The 21099-nt window shown below is 47.5% G+C and overlaps 1 protein-coding gene and 1 pseudogene across 6 annotated transcripts in view; one reads left to right on the top strand and one right to left on the bottom strand.

Annotated features, from left to right (window-relative positions):
* The window catches only part of Cbx5 (chromobox 5), a 43360-nt gene extending 31618 nt beyond the window's left edge, over positions 1-11742 (top strand). For all 6 annotated transcript variants that reach the window (XM_057791710.1, XM_057791712.1, XM_057791709.1 and 3 more), the window contains 2 exons: positions 1849-1949; positions 3174-11742. In XM_057791710.1, the coding sequence (XP_057647693.1) occupies positions 1849-1949; positions 3174-3324 (252 nt within the window). In that variant the 3' untranslated portion in view covers positions 3325-11742. The remainder of the gene's footprint in view (positions 1-1848; positions 1950-3173) is intronic.
* Positions 11743-18895: 7153 nt separating this feature from the next.
* Positions 18896-18995, bottom strand: LOC130889250 (U6 spliceosomal RNA; annotated as a pseudogene).
* Between the last annotated feature and the right edge of the window lie 2104 nt (positions 18996-21099).

The following is a 21099-nucleotide window of genomic DNA, read 5'->3' as shown; positions in this document are numbered from 1 at the left end:
AAAAAAAAAAAAAAAAAAAATTATTTTTTGCATGTGTGTGTGCATGTATACCACTGCACATGTGTGGTGGGTAGAGAAAAACTTGGGAAAGTCAGTTAACTTGTTTTCACCAGATTAGTCTGGTCTGCAGGCTTGGAGCAGGCACCTTTATTGACTAAGCCATTCATTAATTCATTCGTTAGCCCTGTATTCTGGCTTTTGTCGTTCGGGTCTTTTCTAGTTAGGTTGATATAGCAGAATAACACAACCAAAGACTTTCAACTGTGTATTTGTGAGAGTCAGTAAACAGCTCTTCAATTCAGGGTCTTTGTTCTATTAAAGGCAATAATCTGGCTTAGAGTCCCGGCCACTTCAGAGGACTTCATGTCTGTCTAGTTCTGGAGCTGCTGACCTTGAAAACATCCTCCACACATCCTTTACATCAGTTGTCTGGGGCCCCTGATAGCATTCTCAGCCATCCTAGCAGCTGTCAGGTAGACAGCTGGCATGATAGGTAGTAGCCAAGTGTTTTTAAGGTATGGAGGAGATTACATTTCTTTAGACCACTGCAGAAGAGATTTCCTAGTCGGTTTTATGCCTGATTTAAGATTACTGCCTGTGATGATTTCTGTGTTTGCCTTGCCTTGGCTCCTTTCAGGCGGCTTGGACATTCTTTCTCCATTTCCCTCCCTCTGTAACAGGCTGTTTCCAGCCGCCAGTAATGATGGATGACTTAGTCCCTGTGCCAGCATTCCAGCTGTGAGCAGCTGTGTTTGCATCTGGGAACCTGTCCCCCTTGAGTGCCCCAAAGAGTCTGTCTTAAAAAGTCAGCATCCACATTACAGTACCCATTGGTCCATGACTAGAATTTCTTTCCTGTTGTGGCTTCTGGTATCTTTGGGGACCACCAGGACTGTGCGAACTTTCTGTGCTTCTATTTTAAAATTTTCATTTATTTGTTCAATGGGTTAGGGAGCATCATGTACCAGGAGGTCCAGGAACATGTGGGAGTTGGTACTTTCCATCCACCATGTGACTCCCCGAGATCAAACTCAGGTTGTCAGACTTGCCTGCAAGCCCCTTTGCCCACTGAGTCATCTTTTGATGGCTGCTTTTGATCTCAAAGGAAAGTAAGACGATCAGAGAGATGTTAGGAAATCACACACCCAAGATTTGGTTCGTTTGAAATATCTTAAGTGTGTGTGTGTGTGTGTGTGTGTGTGTTGCTGATGAATGAGTTTACAGTATCTCAAGTCCAAGTCCAATCCCAGTTAATGCTAACAGTGTGTCTGTGGTACAAGGGACTCTCCTACCAAGTATATGCAAACTAGTGTTTATGACCTTTAAAATTTTCCCTTTTCAGAGTATTGGTCTTGTATTCTTCTTGCCTCTGTTTTTTCTATAATATAGAGAACTGGAATATGAAAACCGTTTGTCACTATTAAGATAAATTAAAAGTCTAAAAGGTTATGGTTGAGAAAGCATATCTGAAGTTAAGAGAGTGAGAATGGGCTTGGATGTCTCAGGAACAAGAACAGAGAGGTCAGCCTGCGGTACTGAAGAGCTCGTAAGGGTTAGGATGACAGGACTGACCAGATGGTTCTCCAGAGACTCTAGGACTTTCTAGACTTCCAGGCCCTTTTTGGTCATGGCAAGGAATCCCAGGAAAGGCACTGCATCTTCTTGCAGAAGTATCTTTTGACATTGTTGCTACTGGTTGATCTAGTATTATGTTTCTTGAGTTCTAAGAATTTTTCTGAATTGATGGTATCAGGTGATGCTAAAAAAGGCTATGACTTCTTGTTCTGAGAAACCCTTTTTTGTTTTTATTCTTTCTACAAGCTCTAATCTCTCCTGTTCTATTTATAGCAGAGCAATGATATCGCTCGGGGCTTTGAGAGAGGACTGGAACCAGAAAAGATCATTGGGGCGACAGACTCCTGTGGTGACTTAATGTTCTTAATGAAATGGTGAGAAGACGACCTCACTCTACAGTTGTTCCTTTGCCGTGGAGAAAGGGTGTAAAACCGGGAACCCCTAAGTCTAATTCTTAACACCGCTGTCACGGTCGATGTTAAGTGGGGATTGTGGTTCAGAATGGGTTTGTGACATTGTCAGGCTTTGTTATTTTTGTATCATAGTAACCTGCATAATAGAAAAATAAATTTGGGGTAAAATATTTGTAGCCATTTCCTAAACATCTGTTTGCATAGAACTGAATCATGTCCATGGGATAAGGGGCTGGGTAAAGCTTATTCCCATCCTGAGGGCTAGGATCACAGAGAGATGGCTAAAAGAGAAATTAATTTCAACAAAGGACATTAAGATTAATGGCTGAAGAAAGCACAAATTACTTTATCAGTGATAGTAACTTCTAGAAGAAAGTGGAGTACTTCTCTTCCTTTCCCCCTCCTTTTCTGACAGGGTCTAATGTTAGCTCAGGCTGACCTTGACCTCAGTGTATAGTCTAGGAGGTTGAACTTGTTCTCCTGTCTCTATCTCCCCAGGGTTGAAGTTAGAGGATTACAGGCACATGTTCACCATGCCTGACTGGCTTTTTTCCTCTCCACTGTTCTTTTCCTTTCTCCTCCTCCCCTTTTCTTTTTAAAATTTTGGTTCATTTTATTTTATGTGTATGTGTGTTTTGTTTAAATATGTATGTATGTGTACCATCTGTGTATAGTGCCTACAGAAGCCAGAAAAGGGCTCCGGAAGCCCTGGGACTGACATTAGAGTCCATTGTGAGCTGCCATGTAGTTGATGGGAACTGGGAACTGAGCCTGGGTCCTTCACAGTAAACCTAACTGGCTTCAAACTCAGAGATCCATCTGCCTCTGCCTCCCGAGTGAACAGTAGTATGTATTCTTAAATGCTGAGCCAACTCTAGCCTCTAGGGTGTTGGATCCTCTAGAGCTAAAGGGAGAGACAGTCGTGAGCCACTATGTGAGTGCTAGGCACTGAACCTGGGTCCTGTAAGAGCAGCTGTCTCTTCAGCTTTTTCTTTCTTGTTTACTTTTTGATGTTAAAGATCAAATACAGAGACTCCGCCACTGTTATAGCTCCAGCCCTGTAAAGATCCCTTTTACCTTTAGATCAAAGTGTAAGGAGGAGATCAAGCCAGCTAAATTCAAATAATGACATTCAGACATATTTTCAGTCTCACTTCTTCTAAGTCTTATGTCCTTTCTTTCTAGGAAAGACACAGATGAAGCTGACCTGGTTCTTGCAAAAGAAGCTAATGTGAAGTGCCCACAAATTGTGATAGCGTTTTATGAAGAGAGACTGACGTGGCATGCGTATCCAGAAGATGCGGAAAACAAAGAGAAAGAAAGCTCAAAGAGCTAAAGGAGGATGGTCTCTGCCATTTCTCTTTGTATATACCACATTCACCTTCCTGCCTCCTCTCCCTTCACCTTCCCTTTCCATCCTAAACACATCCATAAAAGTATGTGCTCGCCACTGTGCTTCATGGAGAGGTGTTGGTATTGGTTCTCTTGTAATATAGCTGACGGTTGGACCCATAAGTGTAACTGTGAAAACCAAGCATTTACATGCTGTGTGTAATTCCCAGTTTTTTCTTTACCCTCATCTTTTCCTTCTGTTCCCATATTACTTTTTAATCACCTTAGAGTCACGAATTTTTGAGGCCAGTTACTTTTTAGACTGGGGGATTTTGTTACAGTGGTGATGACTTCAGTTTCTTGATTATTATTGGAATATATTGATGACCAGCTGGCCTTTATTTTGACGTACTAGGGTGGAAAGGATGTTGTCCTTCTTTTAGAAAGTCAATAGCAGTGGCCTACTTGTATCTTTTCCAGTTTCATTTAGCTCTGCCAGGACAATAATAGGGTTCTTGGTGTGGTCTTCTGGACCGCCCCTGTCCGTCCTCACTTACCCTATTGTAACAACACTGTCTTTCTGAGAACTTGAAACTTTACATTTAAATCTGTCAAGGCACTCTCTTTAGCCCTCAAACGTTTTCGGCCTTGTTATTGTTCCTGATTCTGCTCCTTTTTGGTGGCATCAGTTTGTCATCAAGTGACAAGATGACTGTGGGGTCTGTAAGCTGTAGTACAGGAAGATAGTGGGTGGGGCCAGAGAGAGTTGTCTTCAGTATCGCATGGTTTGTATGTATTCTTTCCTTTCACCCCTCATATGCAGACTCTATTTATGTAGGTGTGAGTGATTGCCTGGTGCTTGCTTGTGCCAAGGTGCTGGGCACCCTCTAACCCTGCCAACTTCTATGGCCTCCCAAAGCTTCCTGTTACCAAAGCGGCGTCAGCAAATTCACCTCTCAATGGACTCACATTCCCTTCCGTGCCCTTATTTTCAGTTGGGAATTCATAGAGAGAAGCTACTAGCCGTAGTATCAGTCTTTAAATGCTCACAGTAGTACTGATCTGTAATTTTACCATCTCATGACAAAGTATTAATGCTACTCGCCTTCTCTGCTCTCAGGCTTTTAGTTATGTCTTACTTTTAAAACTGTCTTTTCATAGAAGACTATCATCTCAGAAAGTGTCAGGTCTTAATACTAGCTTTTTGACACAACCTTCTCTCAAAACAAACTTTCCTTTTTGGTTTACTCTTGCTATTCTATTGAGAAAATTTTCTGGTTCTACTTTGCTTTTCTGTCATTTGAGAAATGTTCACGTCCTCTTCATTCGTGTGGTAATTGAGGAGGCTGGAGAATCAGGACTGGAAGTAAGGAAGGATTTGGAGCTCAGTACTCTTGTCCTAGCTCCAAGATGAGGAAAAAAGAATAAGTGCTGACTTCATCAGCTACTGAGACTGCTCCTGTTGTTGCTTCTGACTCTTAAAACATAGCTGTCTAGGCTGGAGCATCTAGCCATTTCTGGATTGTTCATAGTCGTGAGAGAAGTGGATGGAGAACTCCAGGCCACAGATGAGCCAAGTGATAAGCAAATCGTAGACCCAGTCATAGCTTTTTTTTTTTTTTTTTTTGTTTTGTTTTGTTTTTTGGTTTTTTGAGACAGGGTTTCTCTTTGGCTTTGGAGCCTGTCCTGGAACTAGCTCTGTAGACCAGGCTGGTCTCGAACTCACAGAGATCCTCCTGCCTCTGCCTCCCGAGTGCTGGGATTAAAGGCGTGCGCCACCACCGCCCGGCCAGTCATAGCTTTTGTTAACATTGCTTTCCTGCCTAGCTGATGATTGAATTCTGTGTGCTTGTATAAATTATGTCAACTGCGCAGTTGAGAAGGCAGCTGAAGCTTTGCTGTAAGTCAGCCTGGAAGACCCTGTGAATGGTGATGTGGTTGGGGAATGGCACCTGACCCATACCTCGGTTTCTCGCTACAGTCCATGTTCTCTGAAGGTGTTAGAGGCTAGATCAAGTGCTGCATCAGTGACTTTGTACTGTGGTTGAGAAAGGGGGTGGTGGTTAGAAAGGTTTGTCATGCAGGCATCCCAGGATGCCTTGGGGTGGATGAAAATCGGACAGAGGTGATCTGAGTCTCTTGATTGAAGGAAAGGACAGCCTGGGACAGCCTGTCTGGGTAGTCAGTAGGTAGTAGAATTGGAGTGGCCAAATTTTTTTTTTTTTTTTTTTGGTTTTTCGAGACAGGGTTTCTCTGTGGTTTTGGAGCCTGTCCTGGAACTAGCTCTTGTAGACCAGGCTGGTCTCGAACTCACAGAAATCCGCCTGCCTCTGCCTCCCAAGTGCTGGGATTAAAGGCGTGTGCCACCACCGCCCGGCCCAAATTTTTTTAAAGCAAAGTCTTAGCCTGTGGGCCAAACAACGATGATATTTGGTACTAAGGTTGCTCCTAAGCCAGGCCTGGTGGCTTAAGCACAGCCCCAGACTGATATAGGGGTATTGTATGTTCAAGGCCTGCTGGGAACCTTTGATGAGACCCTGTCTCAAAAAGTAAAAAGAACCAAGGCTATCGTTGAGAGTTCAATCCCTTGTAATTCAAAAAAGTCAAGAGGAGGCCCTGAGAAACCTAGGGTGCATAATTGCTAAGACAACAGATGTGTCTAACAGAACCAAGCACTGTTGACACACTTTACCCTGCTTTCTGTCCTCAGTTCATGGTTTTCTGCTAAATATTACCAAAATATTCTTGTTTTCTTCTTAATACTTTTGCTGGTTATATCTAGAAATAAAGAACTGTATTGTCTTCAGCCCTCGGTGTGAAGAAGCCAGACACCTGCCTGTGCCTCTAGCATTTGTTGGTGCCAAGTAGCTTGCTTGTTTCTGCTGGAGAATGTGACAGCCTTGGGCAGAAGAATTTCCTATAGATTTCTTTTCTTTAAAGAGTGAGCAGCCAAAGGTGAAACACTCCAAAACACCTAAGTATATTCCTGTGTTAAATCCTTTCAGAACTAGTTTTATGATACTAGGAACTGAACCTGGGGCTAGCTTAGACATGCCAAGCAGATGCTGTACCACTGAACTGGTATCTTTATATGCCCCATGCCCCGACACACTCCATTTTGTTGTTATGGTGTTTGGTTTTGGTTGGTTGTTTTTTGTTTTTTTTGTTTTGTTTTGTTTTGTTTTTTGTTTTTTTTAAATACAGGGTCTCTGTAGCCCTGGCTGTCCTGGAACTCTATAGAGCAGTTGGCCTAACCTCACGATCCATTTACCTCTGCCTCCTACGTCCTGGGATTTAAAAGTTACCTTGGCCTATTGTTGTCCTAGCTGTCCTGGAGCTAGCTAGCTCTTGTCTGGCTTGGAACTCAGAGAGATCTGCCTGCCTCTGCCTCCCAAGTGCTGGGATTAAAGGTGTGTGCCAGCACCACCCGGCGGTGGTGTTTTAAAGACAAGTCTCATATACCAGGCTAGCCCCAACTTGTGAATTCTTTTGCTTGTTTGTTTATTTGTTTTTTGTTTTGTGCCACCACCTCCAGGCCTGACCTTGAATTCTTGATCCTTCTGCCTCCACCTCCCAATTTCTAGGTACGTACCTTTAATCCCAGCATTTAGGGTTGGATCTCTGAGTTGGAAGCCAGCCTGGTCTGTATAGTGAGTTCTAGGCCAGCCAGAGCTGCATAGACCCTATCTCAAAAGGAATATAAAGAAAAGGTTACTTAGACCAGCTTTGAATTTAGGGGTTTTTTTTGGTTTGGTTTGATTTGGTTTGGTATCAGTTGTGTGGCACCATGCCTAGCTCAAAAAAAAATTTTTTTAAGTTACTTATTTTATGTATATTAGATTTCTGTCTGCAGATGTGCTGGTTCCCCAGGAGAGTTCCGTATCCCCTGGGATAGGAGCGAGCCACTCTGGGGGTTGACTGCGGAGTCATCTCCTCCCCAGCTCCTCAAATCATGTTTTTTATTTGTTTGTTTGGTTTTGTTTTTTGAGACAGAGTTTCTTTGTTTAGCTCTGGGTGTCCTGGAAGTCACTTTGTAGACCAGGCTGGCCTCTCACAGAGATTTACATCTGCCTCCTTAGTGAGGAGATCAAAGGCATCGTGCACCACCACCACCTGGCTCTAAACACCTTTCTAATGCTGGATTTCTTTTCTCTTTTCCTTTTCCCTTCTTCTCTTTCTGTGTAGTCCTGGATGTTTCTTACTGGGTCTGCCCTCTAATAAGCATGTTGCCAAGTGTATTTTGCCAGGCTTACACAGAAGCAGGAGTGAACTGGGTGACTGACCAACTTGACATTGTCCAGTTCACGTTCCACATTACATACATCAGTATTGATTGCATTCAACAAACACCCTTGCCCCTCAGAGAACCTTGGCAATGGTGGTGTGGGATGAGTTGATCATTACAGTTTTGTATAATAAATACTACACATGCATATTAATTTCTGATCGGGGCAGAAACAAGCATGTATATAAGGACACATCTTGAGTGGGCAATTTAGTGTAGAGTGCTGATGGGGCATTCATGAAGCCTGGGTTCCCACAGGAAAACCCTGGAGTAGTAGGGCCATTAACTGGTTCATCTATGAGAAAAAACTATGGTCTTGGATAAACTGAGTTAACTGGCCATGGGAGCATTGCAGAAAATAAAACTAAGTAATAGAAATGCTATCATTACCAAGAGGACACAGATGAGTGGACATTGAGAACCTTCAGCTCGTTTGGACTCTGCCAAAACATTCATGACCGTGCTCACTTTGCTGTGCACAGCATCACCTGCATATTATGTGCTGTGTTATGGGTCTTTCTGGATATTTCTTCTTCGTGGGCATTTTAGCAAGTTGTTCATACTCCTCAATTTTTCATCCCTTTTGGAGAAATCAACATAGGGTTGGCTTTAAAGCCCAAAGCAAGAGGCTTTGTTAGAAGGAAGCTTAGGGGATGGGATGTCCACTTCTGGGCCAAGGGGCTTTGTTAAAAGAAAGCGTAGGGGATCACCTCGGGGCCAAGCAGTGCCAGAGTCAGTCCTAAGCAGCACCTGTGTCACCCACGTAAAAACCTCCCCAGAAATGTGTGTCCTAGCTCCTCAGACGATCTGTCCAGGGGGTGCACCAGGAGGCCTTCCTACTTGATGGACTCATAACGTGAGAGCAGAAGGGAAGGATCTTGGCTCTGCCTCGATAACTGACCTTGGGGGTCAGAATTCCCAGGAATTCAACTAACTTGTACAAGTTAAAAGGTGAAGTTTCTTGTTTCTTTTTGCTTATGCTGAAGTTTATGAATTTTAATCTACCTCATCTTATTTTTGTGTTGCCACTTGAGCATCAAGCTTGACTTTGATCTAAGATGGTATCTCTTTTGTTCATTGATAGTTCATTCTCTTGCCTTTTCTCTTGACCCTCATTTTACCTAACATTATCTCTTAGTGCTCCTGTCAGAAATCTGTTTTAAATCTTTTTATGGGAAGAAGGCAATCCACCAATGCTGTTTGTCTCTGAGTCAGCAAGAGAAGGATTTAACACAGTGGTGGAGGAAGGGCAGATCTTGCACTGGAGGCAAAAGCTGACAAGAAAGGAGCCATTAATTAAAGACAATTTCAAAGTCAACTGATTGTGATCATTAATGTCATAATAGATCAAAACCTAATTATCACAGCCTAGGTAAGAGCCATCAGTATTAATCGGAAAGTCTAATAGGAAACTATTATCAAGAAATTAGGCCAAATGGAATGCAATGAATTTTTTATCCTTTTCTTTCCTCTCTCCCTCTCCCTCTCTCCCTCCCCCTCCCTCCCTCTCTCCCTCTCCCTCCCCCTCCCTCCCTCTCTCCCTCTCCCTCCCCCTCCCCCCTCTCTCCCTCCCCCTCCCCCCCTCCCTCTCTCCCTCTCTGTCTCTCCCTCTCCTGTAATGTCCCTTGGCATTGGCAACTGTGACACTAATAGTTGGTCCAAGCTCAAATTGATGCTTTCACTTTTAAAGACCTATTTTTTTTCTTTTTAGTAGCCCAGACTGGCCACAGTGCTTACAGTTCTGCCTCAGCCTCCAGAGCACTGGGATTATGAGGCGGTGTGTGTATTCGGGCTTGTGTGTGTGTTGGGAGGGGGTTGTTGAACTCAGGGCCTTCCACATTCTAGACAAGTGCTCTACCACTTAGCGATATTCTTAGCTCAGAGGGTTTTGTCTGTCAGGGGAGTTTCCAGTCAAGCTGAATCTGAGCTGTCATTGCTGAAACACAGCCCTTGAATTTCCATCATCTGAACTTGTCCAGTACAGTCAGCCCTAGTGGGAAATCTCCACTGTCGTCAAGTCTTAGCGTGCCCATGGTGAAACATTGTGCTGCTGTGCCATCCTTCAAGTCCTTGACCAGTGTAGAGGCTGTGGGAGGAAGGGGATGTCCTGCTTTGAAATTCTCCAAGAACTCTTAAAAAAAAAAGTTTCCTTGTGTGGCAGCATTCTCAAATTCCAGGAACGTTAGGATCTGATTCTCAGCCAGCTCTGGCAGTGGTTCCCCCTCCCATAGTTTTAAGATAGGAACATATGCTTTCCCACTAGAATTTTAAGGGTTGGGGAAGACCTCAGCTGGTTTCTGTTCACCTTGGTGGTTTATTTCTGTTTTCCTTCTGTGTTAGAAGTTAAATCTCTGGCAGCAGGAGGAGCCATCACTACCTGACAGCTGTTTGTGAAGACGCCACTCTCTTGGGTGAGAGGAGGTAGACTGGAGTGCTGTTCAGCTTTGGGCGTCACAGGAAGAGAGCAGACAGTAGAGCCATGACAGGTGTTGCCTGCTGCACTTCAGCTGATCCTGCTTAGGGGCCATGCTGCTTGCTGGATTTTTAGAACCTGAATTACTCAGTAGAAGACTGAGAAATCAATGTCTTAATCCTTCACTTAACTGAATTTTTGTGTTTAAAATGCAACCTAATTTTCAAAATAGCACTAGGGTGATCTTCAGAAGCAAGGCTCTTCAAGTTACTCCAGGTGAATAACAGCCCGGCTGGGCCAAGTGAGGTTTTAATGGATACTGACCTTGCCAACGTCCCTACTGTGGCTTAGTGGCTGACCTTGGGCAAGTCTTTCCTTCCAATGCCTCAGTTCCCCATCTGTCAAATGGGGTGATAATATTGACCTACCTCATGGGATGTCGTGAGGCATTACAGATCAGAACTGACGACTCCTTTGGGGTTGCCTGTGGAGGATGCCTCGACATTTTTTATCCTCACTGAGCTGTTTCCAGGTTCGGAAGTACTTAGTGACCTTGGCGAGTTTCTGTCTCCCACCCTCATCAAAGCTGCTAGTTGAGATGTTGACAATGCTTTGTGAATGTTGGAGTCTCGACAGTTCTGACTGCCTTGGGATGGTAGGGGGTAGGACTAGGGTGTGTGTGTGTCTTGCATTCACGAAGAGGCTGTTTGAAACCCAAGAGTCTTTGGTTAGGAAATCATGAAGCATGAATGTTTACTGCATGTCTTTCTCTGTAGGTTGGGTTAAGGTCCTGTTCCTATGGACTTACAACCACTACTGAGTGTCTCATGAGCAAAGCATTTTGTTGTATTTTCCAGACTGATCCCAGGACAGTGAGATCACTGCTCCTCCATGCTCCTAATCCTCTGCTGTTCACATAAAACAGATGGTTTTCAGTCAGTATAACCTGCCATTGGACACCAAAAAAGAGCTACTTTGGAATTTTTTTTTTGAAACAGGTGTTAACATTTAAAATTGAGCATTGGTTCTCAAGGCTTCATCCAGTTCAATGTGTGTGGAGTCTGTCACCTCTTTCCCAGTGTCCAGTCCAACTCTGATTGAGGGCATCTTGGACACTTGTTTGCACACTTATGGGTTCAAGAGCCTTACCCTTTCCGTCTCATTTAGGGGTAAGGCAGCCAGCCCGCAGCTTTTCCCAACAGGGCTCTTTGCCATCCCCCTCCTTGACTCTGGATTGGTGACTCATGAAAAGCACAAGGTCCTGGTATCCTGAAGGCCCACACTCCAGTTCTGTTCCATGTTCTCTGCTCCTAATAGGGGTCCTGGGCACGGGGAGCAATCTCATGACCTGCCAAGTAGTAACAAGCAGTTGCCTTGCCCCTGCCTGCTGGCCGTGTTCCCACTTTCTCACAGAATGAGCTTCCAGAGACCCTAGAGACTGGGTTTCCTCAGCAGTGTGCCATTCTGAGTAGGAAGCAGGCCATACCTTGTTGCTGGATGTCTGATTAGAAGTGAGACATTGAATTCTCAATGAACTTTTGGTTGTGGGGGAGTTTGGGTTGTTTCTTGGTTTTATTTCAGCCAAACTTTTCTGCTTTTGATTTCTTTAAAGTATAAGTGGTCTATATATATATATATGTATGTCTGCATTTTAAGTGTAAATGGTTTAAAAAACACATGTCTTTTTACAACTGACATTCAATTCAGACGCCATTCTTTCCCTTCCCCCCATTTTCATACTCTTGTATTGGTTCTAATAAACGATTGCTTTTCAAATACGGATCTTGAGTGGTGGTTTCAGGATCTGGGTCGTCAGTTTCAGTTTGGGTTCTGGAGTGTTTGCCAATAGTCATATATTTTTGCTGTCGTCTATTTTCTCGGTGCTGAGCATCAAACCCAGGGCCTTGTGTGTGCTAAGTAAGCACCCACTCATGGAGCTGAGCCCCAACCCATCTGTACATCTTTTTTCTGAAGCGTTATAAAAGAGAACTTTCCTTAAGGGTTTGTTGGTTCTGCAAACAACCACCAGGTGGCGCCAACCCTGAAGACCATGCTGTGACCCTGACTCCGTTTATCTGTTCTCTTCAGAGCTCAGGGTGCTCTGTGGGTTTGTTCCTCACTGAAGCATACCAAGCACAGTCTAAGGTTTACAAAACCCAGTATGGTTTTGCTATAACTGTCTCATCTTTGGTTTGCTTCACAGAGGCCAAAGAAACTTGTGTCCTAAGGATTAACACGGGTGAACCAGAAATGGGGTCGCAGTAGTTAATTGGGTCAGGAGATGAAAGTGAGGTTATCTAGGGTTTATTGGGCCACATAAGTGATGTGGCCCTGAACCTGGTGGGGCAGGGCAGAAATTTGCAGGGCTAAGTGATGGTGGACAGACCCTGGAGCAGCCCTGATTGCTACCAGCTTGTCTTTGCAGTTCCCCCTGCTTGTTTTCCTCTCTGGCTGCTGAGTTATAGGGTCTCTGCAGTCTAATCTCGTAAAAGTCTTATGAAGACATCTGTAGGTTGGCTGGCTTAATGGTCCATGACCCCATAAACATGGTGCAGGAGAGCCATTTGGTCCACCTCAGAGATGGGCCTTTCTGGACATTATTTATTTCCGACTTCTGAGGACTGGATCTGCTTCCTTCCTTTTCTAGTTGTCTTTTCCCATGGGCAGTTTGTCTGCCTTGGGCCCGTTGAGACTCAGGACTAACTCCGGGGTTGGAGGGGGTTTGATCCTGTACTCCACCCTTAGACAACTATCTTGGTGTGTGTCTCCCCTCAGTAAGGGAAGGGGTTTGTCTGCTTGGCACTCAGTTTAGATGAGTTCTGTGTTGCCATAACTCATCCCCTTGTAAACTTTCAGTTTTCTGAAAAAGTCCAGAAGCCACCGAACTAACGAAATGGATGCAGCTGGAGGCAAGTGGAGACTCACTGTGGGGATCCGTGCTCTCCCGACTCACTGTGGGGGTCCGTGCTCTTCTGGCTCACTGTGGGGATCCGTGCTCTCCTGGCTCACTGTGGGGATCCGTGCTCTCCTGGCTCACTGTGGGGGTCCGTGCTCTCCTGGCTCACTGTGGGGGTCCCTGCTCTCCTGGCTCACTGTGGGGGTCCGTGCTCTCCTGGCTCACTGGGGGTCCGTGCTCTCCTGGCTCACTGTGGGGATCCCTGCTCTCCTGGCTCACTGTGGGGATCCCTGCTCTCCTGGCTCACTGTGGGGATCCCTGCTCTCCTGGCTCACTGGGGATCTGTAGCTCTGCACTGCCCCAGCCCAGGCTCTCCCTGCTTTTTGGAAGTGTAAGCTGAACCAGGTGTTCACAGTAGTCAGAGCTGACCCTGAACAGGGGAAGCCATGCCAGAGCTGCTGCCCAAGCCTGGAGTGACCTGTGTGTGTGCTTGAGAGGAATGTGTGACACTGCAGTCCCTGGAAGAGATCCGGAGGAAATCCACTCCATAAGCGGACTTCCCTGTGTGTGGTGTTTAAAAAGATCTTTAAAAAAGCATGGTGGCACACTTTTAACTCCAGCACTCAGGATGGTGGATCTCTTAGTTCCAAGCCAGCCTTCACAGAGACCCTATCGGAAGGGGGGAAAGGAGACAAGGTGAAGGCTGGGGTCAGAGTGTGGGCATGTGGCATAGGCACTGTGTGGCTCAGGGCAAACTATGAGCCCACCTGGTGTGTTAGGTGGAAGGATCATCTGGGTAGTTCTCCTTTGCATCCTGAATTGTGTCTATTGTCCTTTTCTCCTATTTCCTATGTCTCCACTCCTCCCATTCCCAAAGCGACCTTAATTTGGATATTTCATTTCAGCCCATCAAATTATCTTTCTTGCAACAATCTGGGACTCTTTACAAGCTCGTTCTGGTCCATGCTGTGATTGGAAGCAGGTGCAGGTCTTTCTGTGCGAGACTAGGAGAAGATGCCTGCCCACTAGCCGCCAACTCCATCACCAAGGTCTTGTTCAATATTTGGTTATAAGCCAGGGAAGAAGAGATGCTGATAATTTTAATTGGGAGCTGCTGAGACGAAAGGTTTGGATTATTACTTCACCCTTTACCCCTGCTGCCCTTTGTGCCTTTGGAGAGGGAAGGAAGTGTGTAGGGAGCCTTGGAAGCAGGTGAACAGGACTTCCTCCACATCTCCAGAGGCAGCCTGCCTCCCTGCCTCATTCAGGTCTGTGTAGGAAGCTGGAGATGGAGAGAGTGACCCTGCCCTGCTGTGGAGCTGCGGCCACAGCCTCGCTATTAGTAGCCTTGCTACACAGTAGTCTTGCTCGAGGGCTTCTTTCTTCCCTCTTCACCTCTTCCTGCTTATGGCCCTTTCTTGGTTCCTGGTTGTTCTTTTTCCTTTCTGTGTTAGAGAACTAATAAAGGGAATTAAGAAAAAGGGATCCAAGGAGGAAGAACACTTCCTTTCTTTTTCAGAGTTCTAGTGAAGGGGAAGTGCTTCTGGGAATCAGAGTCTCCATCTCCATCTCCATCTCCATCTCTCCTCATTTAGCAGTGGTGTGTAAAACAGGTATTCCTGGGGCCGCGTGTGCCTAAGCCAAGCATGCACCCCACCCCAAATAATGATCACTTTAAAATAATTATTTAACCTGGGCAGTGGTGGCATACACCTTTAATCCCAGCACTCGGTAGGCAGAGGCAGGCTGATTTCTGTGAGCTCGAGGCCAGCCTGGTCTATAGCGTGAGTTCCAACACAGAGAAACAGTGTTTACAAAGACAGAAAGCAAGTGTTCTTAATCACTGATGCATTTCTCCAGTCTAATAATGGCCACTTTTAAGAATTTCATAACCTGGGGGCTGGAGAGATGGCTCAGAGGTTAAGAGCATTACCTGTTCTTCCAAAGGTCCTGAGTTCAATTCCCTGCAACCACATGGTGGCTCACAACCATCTGTAATGAGATCTGGTACCCTCTTCTGGCCTGCAGGCATACACACAGACAGGATATTGTTTACATAATAAATAAATATTTAAAAAAAGAATTTCGTAACCTTTGTGGTGTTGATGCCACCTCAGGGCAGGGGTTGCCATGAGATGAAGTTTTTGCACTCTTCAGGCAGCAGGTTTTGAGGCGGGTCTCACTATGCCTAGGGCGGATCTGCACTCCTTTTCTTTGGCCTTAGCCTCCTGAATGCTGGGAATACAGGCATGTACCACCGTGCCTAGTTTCTTTCTGAAATACGTGTTCCGTTTATCATATACATAAAAATGTCCCATTCATCAGCCTTGGGGAGCATGTAGGCAACTGGGAACCTGATGCCGGGGGGCGGGTTCAAGCTCACTGTATAGGCAAGAGTGATCTTGAATGTCTGATCTCTCTGTTTCTGCCTCCCAAGTGCTGGAATTCCCAGTGTGTACCACTGTACCTGGTTCCATGCTGGGGCCTCGTGCCAACTAGGCAAAAGCAAGTCCTCTAATTCTGTACCCCACCCTGCCCTTCACTTCTCAAACCTCAAGCCGGATGAGTCTGTGGTGTGGATTAAAGAGCTGGGTTGAGGGAGGGAAACTGGTGGGTATGTAAAATAAATGAAAAAAAAATAATAAAGGAAAAAACCAAAAAGCTGGATTAGTGTAGTTTGGGGACCAAAGTCCAAGCCTGGGGAGGAGGAGGGAGAGAGAAGCAGATTTACGGATTATCCCTGTGAAAATTAGCAGATGAATAAAAGGGGAAAGGCAGAGGTGAGAAACTTAGTGTTGTGTGTCAAACAGATTCAAGGGCTGAGGAAACTCATGGAAGGTGCATGCCTGGGCGTCTGTGGCTTTACCCTCTGCCTCCAGACAGCACCCTCACTCCCTACAAACAGCAGGCTAGACTCACCTCCAGAGAGCTGCAAGTGGTGAGTGACCTCAGCATTTACCCACCGGTGTTCTGAGACAGGACAGGGTTCCCTCTCAGCTCCATGAGCTTCCTAGAAACCTGAAGAATACATGGGTAATTTTAGGAACCCTGTGCATCTTTAATGGCTTTAATTTGTTCCTACTGTGGGAAGATTGGGGAGCCTGAATCCTTTCAACCTCCAAGCCTGCTTTAGGTTTCCCAGAAAGGGAATAAGGGGAGGGGCAAGTACTTGGCCCTTCAAGTGGCCACAGGTAAAGATACCTAGTCCTTAGTAGTTGGGGTTATTCCCAACAACTCTGGGTCCCTCACAAGGGAATGGAGCATCTGGGTGTGGGTGAGTTGGAGGAAGGGTTCATTTGAAAATGTTTGTGCTCATTTGATTACTTAAGACCCCACCTTGTCTAGGTCGCCATTCAGGGGACATGGCTGGGAAGTGGAAAAGAGCACAAGAGCTGCATGCAGGTCCTTTGTGAGAATGAGCGAACAGCGCGTGGGTTGCTGTTTGGGAGGGGCTTCTCTCCCAGCCAAGGTCACCTCAGCTCCGTAATGCAGACCCTCAGATATTCTGTTCTGAGAGAGGCCTGGGAGGAAAGAGAAAACTGGGGATGTGGTTCAATTGGTATAATACTTTCCCCAACAAGTACAAGGCCCTGGGTTTGGTCCCCCAATGCCACATAAAATTAACTGTGGCACCCAGAAGCAGGAAACTGCGAACAGGAGGCCTTAGAGACAGCACCGTCCGGAAGGACAGCAAGCGTGTGAGGAGTCCGGGCACACACAATGGCAGGATAAGCAAATTGAGAGAATGGGCAATAGAAACAGGTGACCTCTTCTGTCAGCCCCCAACCCCTCAACAGCTTAGGCCCTGGGCAGGACAAATACGTGTTGAGGTTGGGCTAAGTGGCAGAACCATTCAGCACTGAGGCTAGGCTGTGCCCCAGCACCACTGAGACACGGATGTGTTGGCTTTGCTGTTGCATGGCTGTATGGCACCACCAGCCTCTCGGTTTCCTGGGCCATGCTTTCGTTTTCCCCACGGTGCTTTTTTTTTTTTTTTTAATTTTTTATTTATTTATTTTTGGGTGTTTCGAGACAGGGTTCCTCTGTAGCTTTTGGAATCTGTCCTGGTACTAGCTCTGTAGACCAGGTTAGCCTTGAACTCACAGAGATCCTCCTGCCTCAGCCTCCAGAGTGCTGGGATTAAAGGCATGCACCACCACCACCTGGCTGCTTTATTTTTTAAAAAAAGATTTATTTATTGTATGTATGAGTGTGAGTGCTTTATCTGCATGTACACCTTCATGCCAGAATAGAGCATCAGATCCCACTAGAATTGGTTGTGAGCCACCATGTGGTTACTGGGAATTGAACTCAGGACCTCTGGAAGAGCAGTCAGTGCTCTTAACCACTGAGCCATCTCTCTAGTCTGCTTTATTATTTTTATTACAAACAGAATCTAAGAACTAACAAAAGAAAAAACCTTACTTTTTTTTTTTTTTTTGGCTTTTCAAGACAAGGTTTCTCTGTAGCTTTGGAGCCTGTCCTGGAACTTGCTCTGTAGATCAGGCTGGCCTCGAACTCACAGAGATCTGCCTGTCTCTGTCTCCCAAATGCTGGGATTAAAGGCGTGCACCACTACCGCCCAGCCCAATCCCATAATCCTATCTTGGCAATATACTACACATCTTTTCATTTCTTTTTTTTTTTTTTTGGTTTTTTGAGACAGGGTTTCTCTGTGGTTTTGGAGCCTGTCCTGGAACTAGCTCTTGTAGACCAGGCTGGTCTCGAACTCACAGAGATCCACCTGCCTCTGCCTCCCGAGTGCTGGGATTAAAGGCGTGCGCCACCACCGCCCGGCCACATCTTTTCATTTCTGTACTTGACCTTGTTTTTTGTTCATAAGAGAAAAATCCCTATTTTTACATTGTGGATAAATGTCTATTTTGTGTTTTTTTTTTTTTCCACGTGACATTCAGAATAGTTCTTGAGGCTAAAGAGATGTCCCAGTAGTTAAGAGAACTCTGTTTAGTCCCCTGCACCCACAGCTGCCTGTAATGCCCTTTCCAGGGGATCTGATGACTTCAGGCTTCCCACCTGAGGCCGAGGCCGGGGGAACCGCCCTTTCGTACACTCAGGAAGTGTTTCATTCTCTGGCTGAGTGGGGCCTACCAGGGTAACTCCAGTTTTGTAGTCCAGGGTCAGCTTCAGAGGAGGAGGCTTTGCTTCGGGGTGCAGCCGTTCGGGAGTTGGCCCCCTGATCTAGTCTGTGAACAGACATGGTCCCTGTAGAGCTCACAACCTGGAGAGTGGAGTGACCAAATACCTCTGCAGAGTCAGAGAGGGAGTCCTCAGGGAGGATGGCAGCTCATTTTCTTTTATCCCCATGTGTGTGTGAGATCGTTGCTGTGGAATGAATCCAGGGCTTTTCATATGTTAGGCAAGTGCCCTACACTGAACTACATCCCCAGCCTTTAAGAAGAAGCTGCATTGTCGTTGTTGTTGTTATTTCTGACAGGATTTGGCTATGTAGCTCTGACTAGCCTGGAATTTGCCATGTAGCCCAGACTGAACTGGAACTCAAGGTAATCCTCCTGCTTCAAACCTCCAGAGTGCTAGTATTACAAGTGTCAGCTAAAGTCTGAGGGAGGTGTCCCCCCCCCCTTCGTTTAACAGCCCTGGTTGTCCTGGAACTCACTCTGTAGACCAAGCTGGCCTCGAACTCACAGAGATGCAACTGCCTCTGCCTCCGCACAGCCCGGCCTGAGATAGTTCTAAAACATATATTTGATTTTTTCGAGATAGGGTTTCTCGGTGTATGCCTGGCTGTCCTAGAACTTGTTCAAAAAATATAGAATGGCCGGGCGGTGGTGGCGCACGCCTTTAATCCCAGCACTCGGGAGGCAGAGGCAGGCGGATCTCTGTGAGTTCGAGACCAGCCTGGTCTACAAGAGCTAGTTCCAGGACAGGCTCCAAAGCCACAGAGAAACCCTGTCTCAAAAAACAAAAAAAAAAAATATATATATATATATATATATATATATATATATATATAATGGTTCACAATTTTCATTCCATCCTCGTGCAGGGCTAATCTTCTCTGTATCATTCCAATCTTAGTATATGTGCTGCTGGAGCGAACACAAATTGTTTTTAATAGTGTCTTTCTACGTTGCCCGGGCTTGCTTTGAATCTGTGGTCCTTTTGTTTCAGTCCCTAAGCAGCTGGGATTACAGGCCTATGCCTCCAACTCTGTCCAGGAGTCAAGAGGGCAGTCCAGGTGGGCGGCAGCTCACGAGCTGAGAAAGGCAGGCAGCCTGAGAGCGATCCCGGGAGTGTAGGGAGTCTGCGGTCCTCTGACATCAGCGGGCGCCAGAGATGAAGCTGCACCGGGCTACTGGCAGGGGGCGTAGGATGTCTTCGGGCAGAACAGACATCACAATCTCTGTTCGAAATTCTCCAGTCCCTGGAGTTTTGGGTCCCCCGATCGCACATTCCCCATCTTGGTAGGATAACCGTCTAGGAGACTGCACCTGTCCTTCAGGAAGGTCGGGCCGGGAGGGAGCTCAGGCTGTCCTGGAAGTCTCAGCGGTGGCGTCTAAGCTCGTCTGGGTGAGGCGGACGGATGCCCAGAGGTGGCGCGAGCCGGCGGCGGCGGCCGGGCACAGATGGAGCCCACGCCGCGGAGCCACCCGCCTGCCACGAACTGTGGCCCGCAGCCGAGGGCAGCTGCGCGCAGCTGGGTGTGCAAATGTATGCAAACGACTCGGCGACAGGGCTGTCAAAGGTGTCGTCGCGGTCGCGGAGAAGTTAGGGTGGGGTGTGCTGGGTCCCCGTGACCGGTTTCCTTATAAAGGTGCGGGCGAAGGGCTGAGGAGGCCTTGGAGGACTGTCGCCCCCCGCCTGCTAGCTGCGTGTTCCTGAGCACGCGGGGTACGGTAGGCCAGGCTACAATCCCGTGCAATCCCGCGCTCATCCCAGCCCCAGAACTCCCTCTTTCCAGGACCAGGCGATGCCCGGGTCTGAAGGTCTGTCCTCCCCCACCCTTCTTGAGACCTGTCTCCTGCCTCCCTTGCTGAAGTCCTTCCGGAAGTCTAACCACAATCACACTTGCTGTTCGTACTTTATTTTTCCTGGTGGTTTGGTGAGATCCAGGTTGTTGTGTTTTGGGTGTGTGTAAACAGGCCGAAGTCTTCCAGGGCACAGTGAACAGCCAAGGATTGTCTGGCGCTTGGAGGGTCTCCATCGCCTGCGCCTCCCGCGGCGGCCACACGGGGTCTTCCTTGCGCCAAGAATGGGGACTCGCGTGCCCCGCGCCCGCCGCACCCCGTGCCCTCCCACCCCGCCCCCGCTGCTGCTCCCAGCCGCCCACGACCTTCAGCTCCCCTACTCGGCGTCTTGGGATCTGCGCGTTCCCCGAGCCAAGGGCGCGAGAGGAAGCCACGGGGAAACTGAGGCCATCCGCCGGCTCAGCTCTGTGGTGCTCGGGTGCTGGCGCTGCTGAGGAAGGGGGCGATCAGAGCAGAGTTGGGTGGCCCGGATGACAAAAGGCAAACGGGATGCAAGATGGGGAGGAGGAGGGCTTTTCCAGGAGGGGAACGGAGCTGTGAGCATAGGAAAGGGAGCGTGGGAAGAAAATCGAGGCACCCACTTTCTCCAGTGAGGCTATAGCTTGTAAGATTTGATTGCGGTGGTAAGACACCAGGAAGAACTTCCCCAATAGAGTCAACCCTGGATGCTCAGGGTGGAGGGCTTGAAGATGAGATTCCCGAGGACTTTAACCTGAAAGCCCCTCCTACTGGAAACTGGTGGAGGGGGGAGTGGTGGGAGGACGCCCAAGTGGAGTGGGTCGCCCTTCCCCCGCGGGAGCAGTCAGACCAGGTGCTCGCACGGTGGCCGCCCACTGGGACGCCCAGGTGGCCCCGCGCTCCGCCCCCGCCCCGGGCTGGCGGCCCGCAGGAGTCGCCCTGGGTGGCCGTACTTCGGAAGCACATGGTAGGGGCTGCAAGCTCCGCGCGCGACCCCTCGGGCGGCGACACCGCGCTGTGGACGCCCGCGAGTGGGACGCCCGGTCCTGGGCAGCGAGTCTCCCGCGCGCCCTCTGCTGGCCGCAGTGCCGCCTCCATTGCGGCCGCCAGGGCACCCGGCCTGGCTCCTCTCCATCACTCAGGGGTGTGGGAAGATTTAAGAGCAGAGCTCCCACCCAGTTCTTCAGTCTCTGGAGACCAGGAGAGTGGGGATCCCCAGC

This window comes from Chionomys nivalis, chromosome 17, assembly GCF_950005125.1.
Source record: "Chionomys nivalis chromosome 17, mChiNiv1.1, whole genome shotgun sequence".
NCBI lineage: Eukaryota > Metazoa > Chordata > Mammalia > Rodentia > Cricetidae > Chionomys > Chionomys nivalis.
The sequence above is the reverse complement of the archived record's forward strand: the minus strand, read 5'-3'. Positions and strand labels throughout refer to the sequence as shown.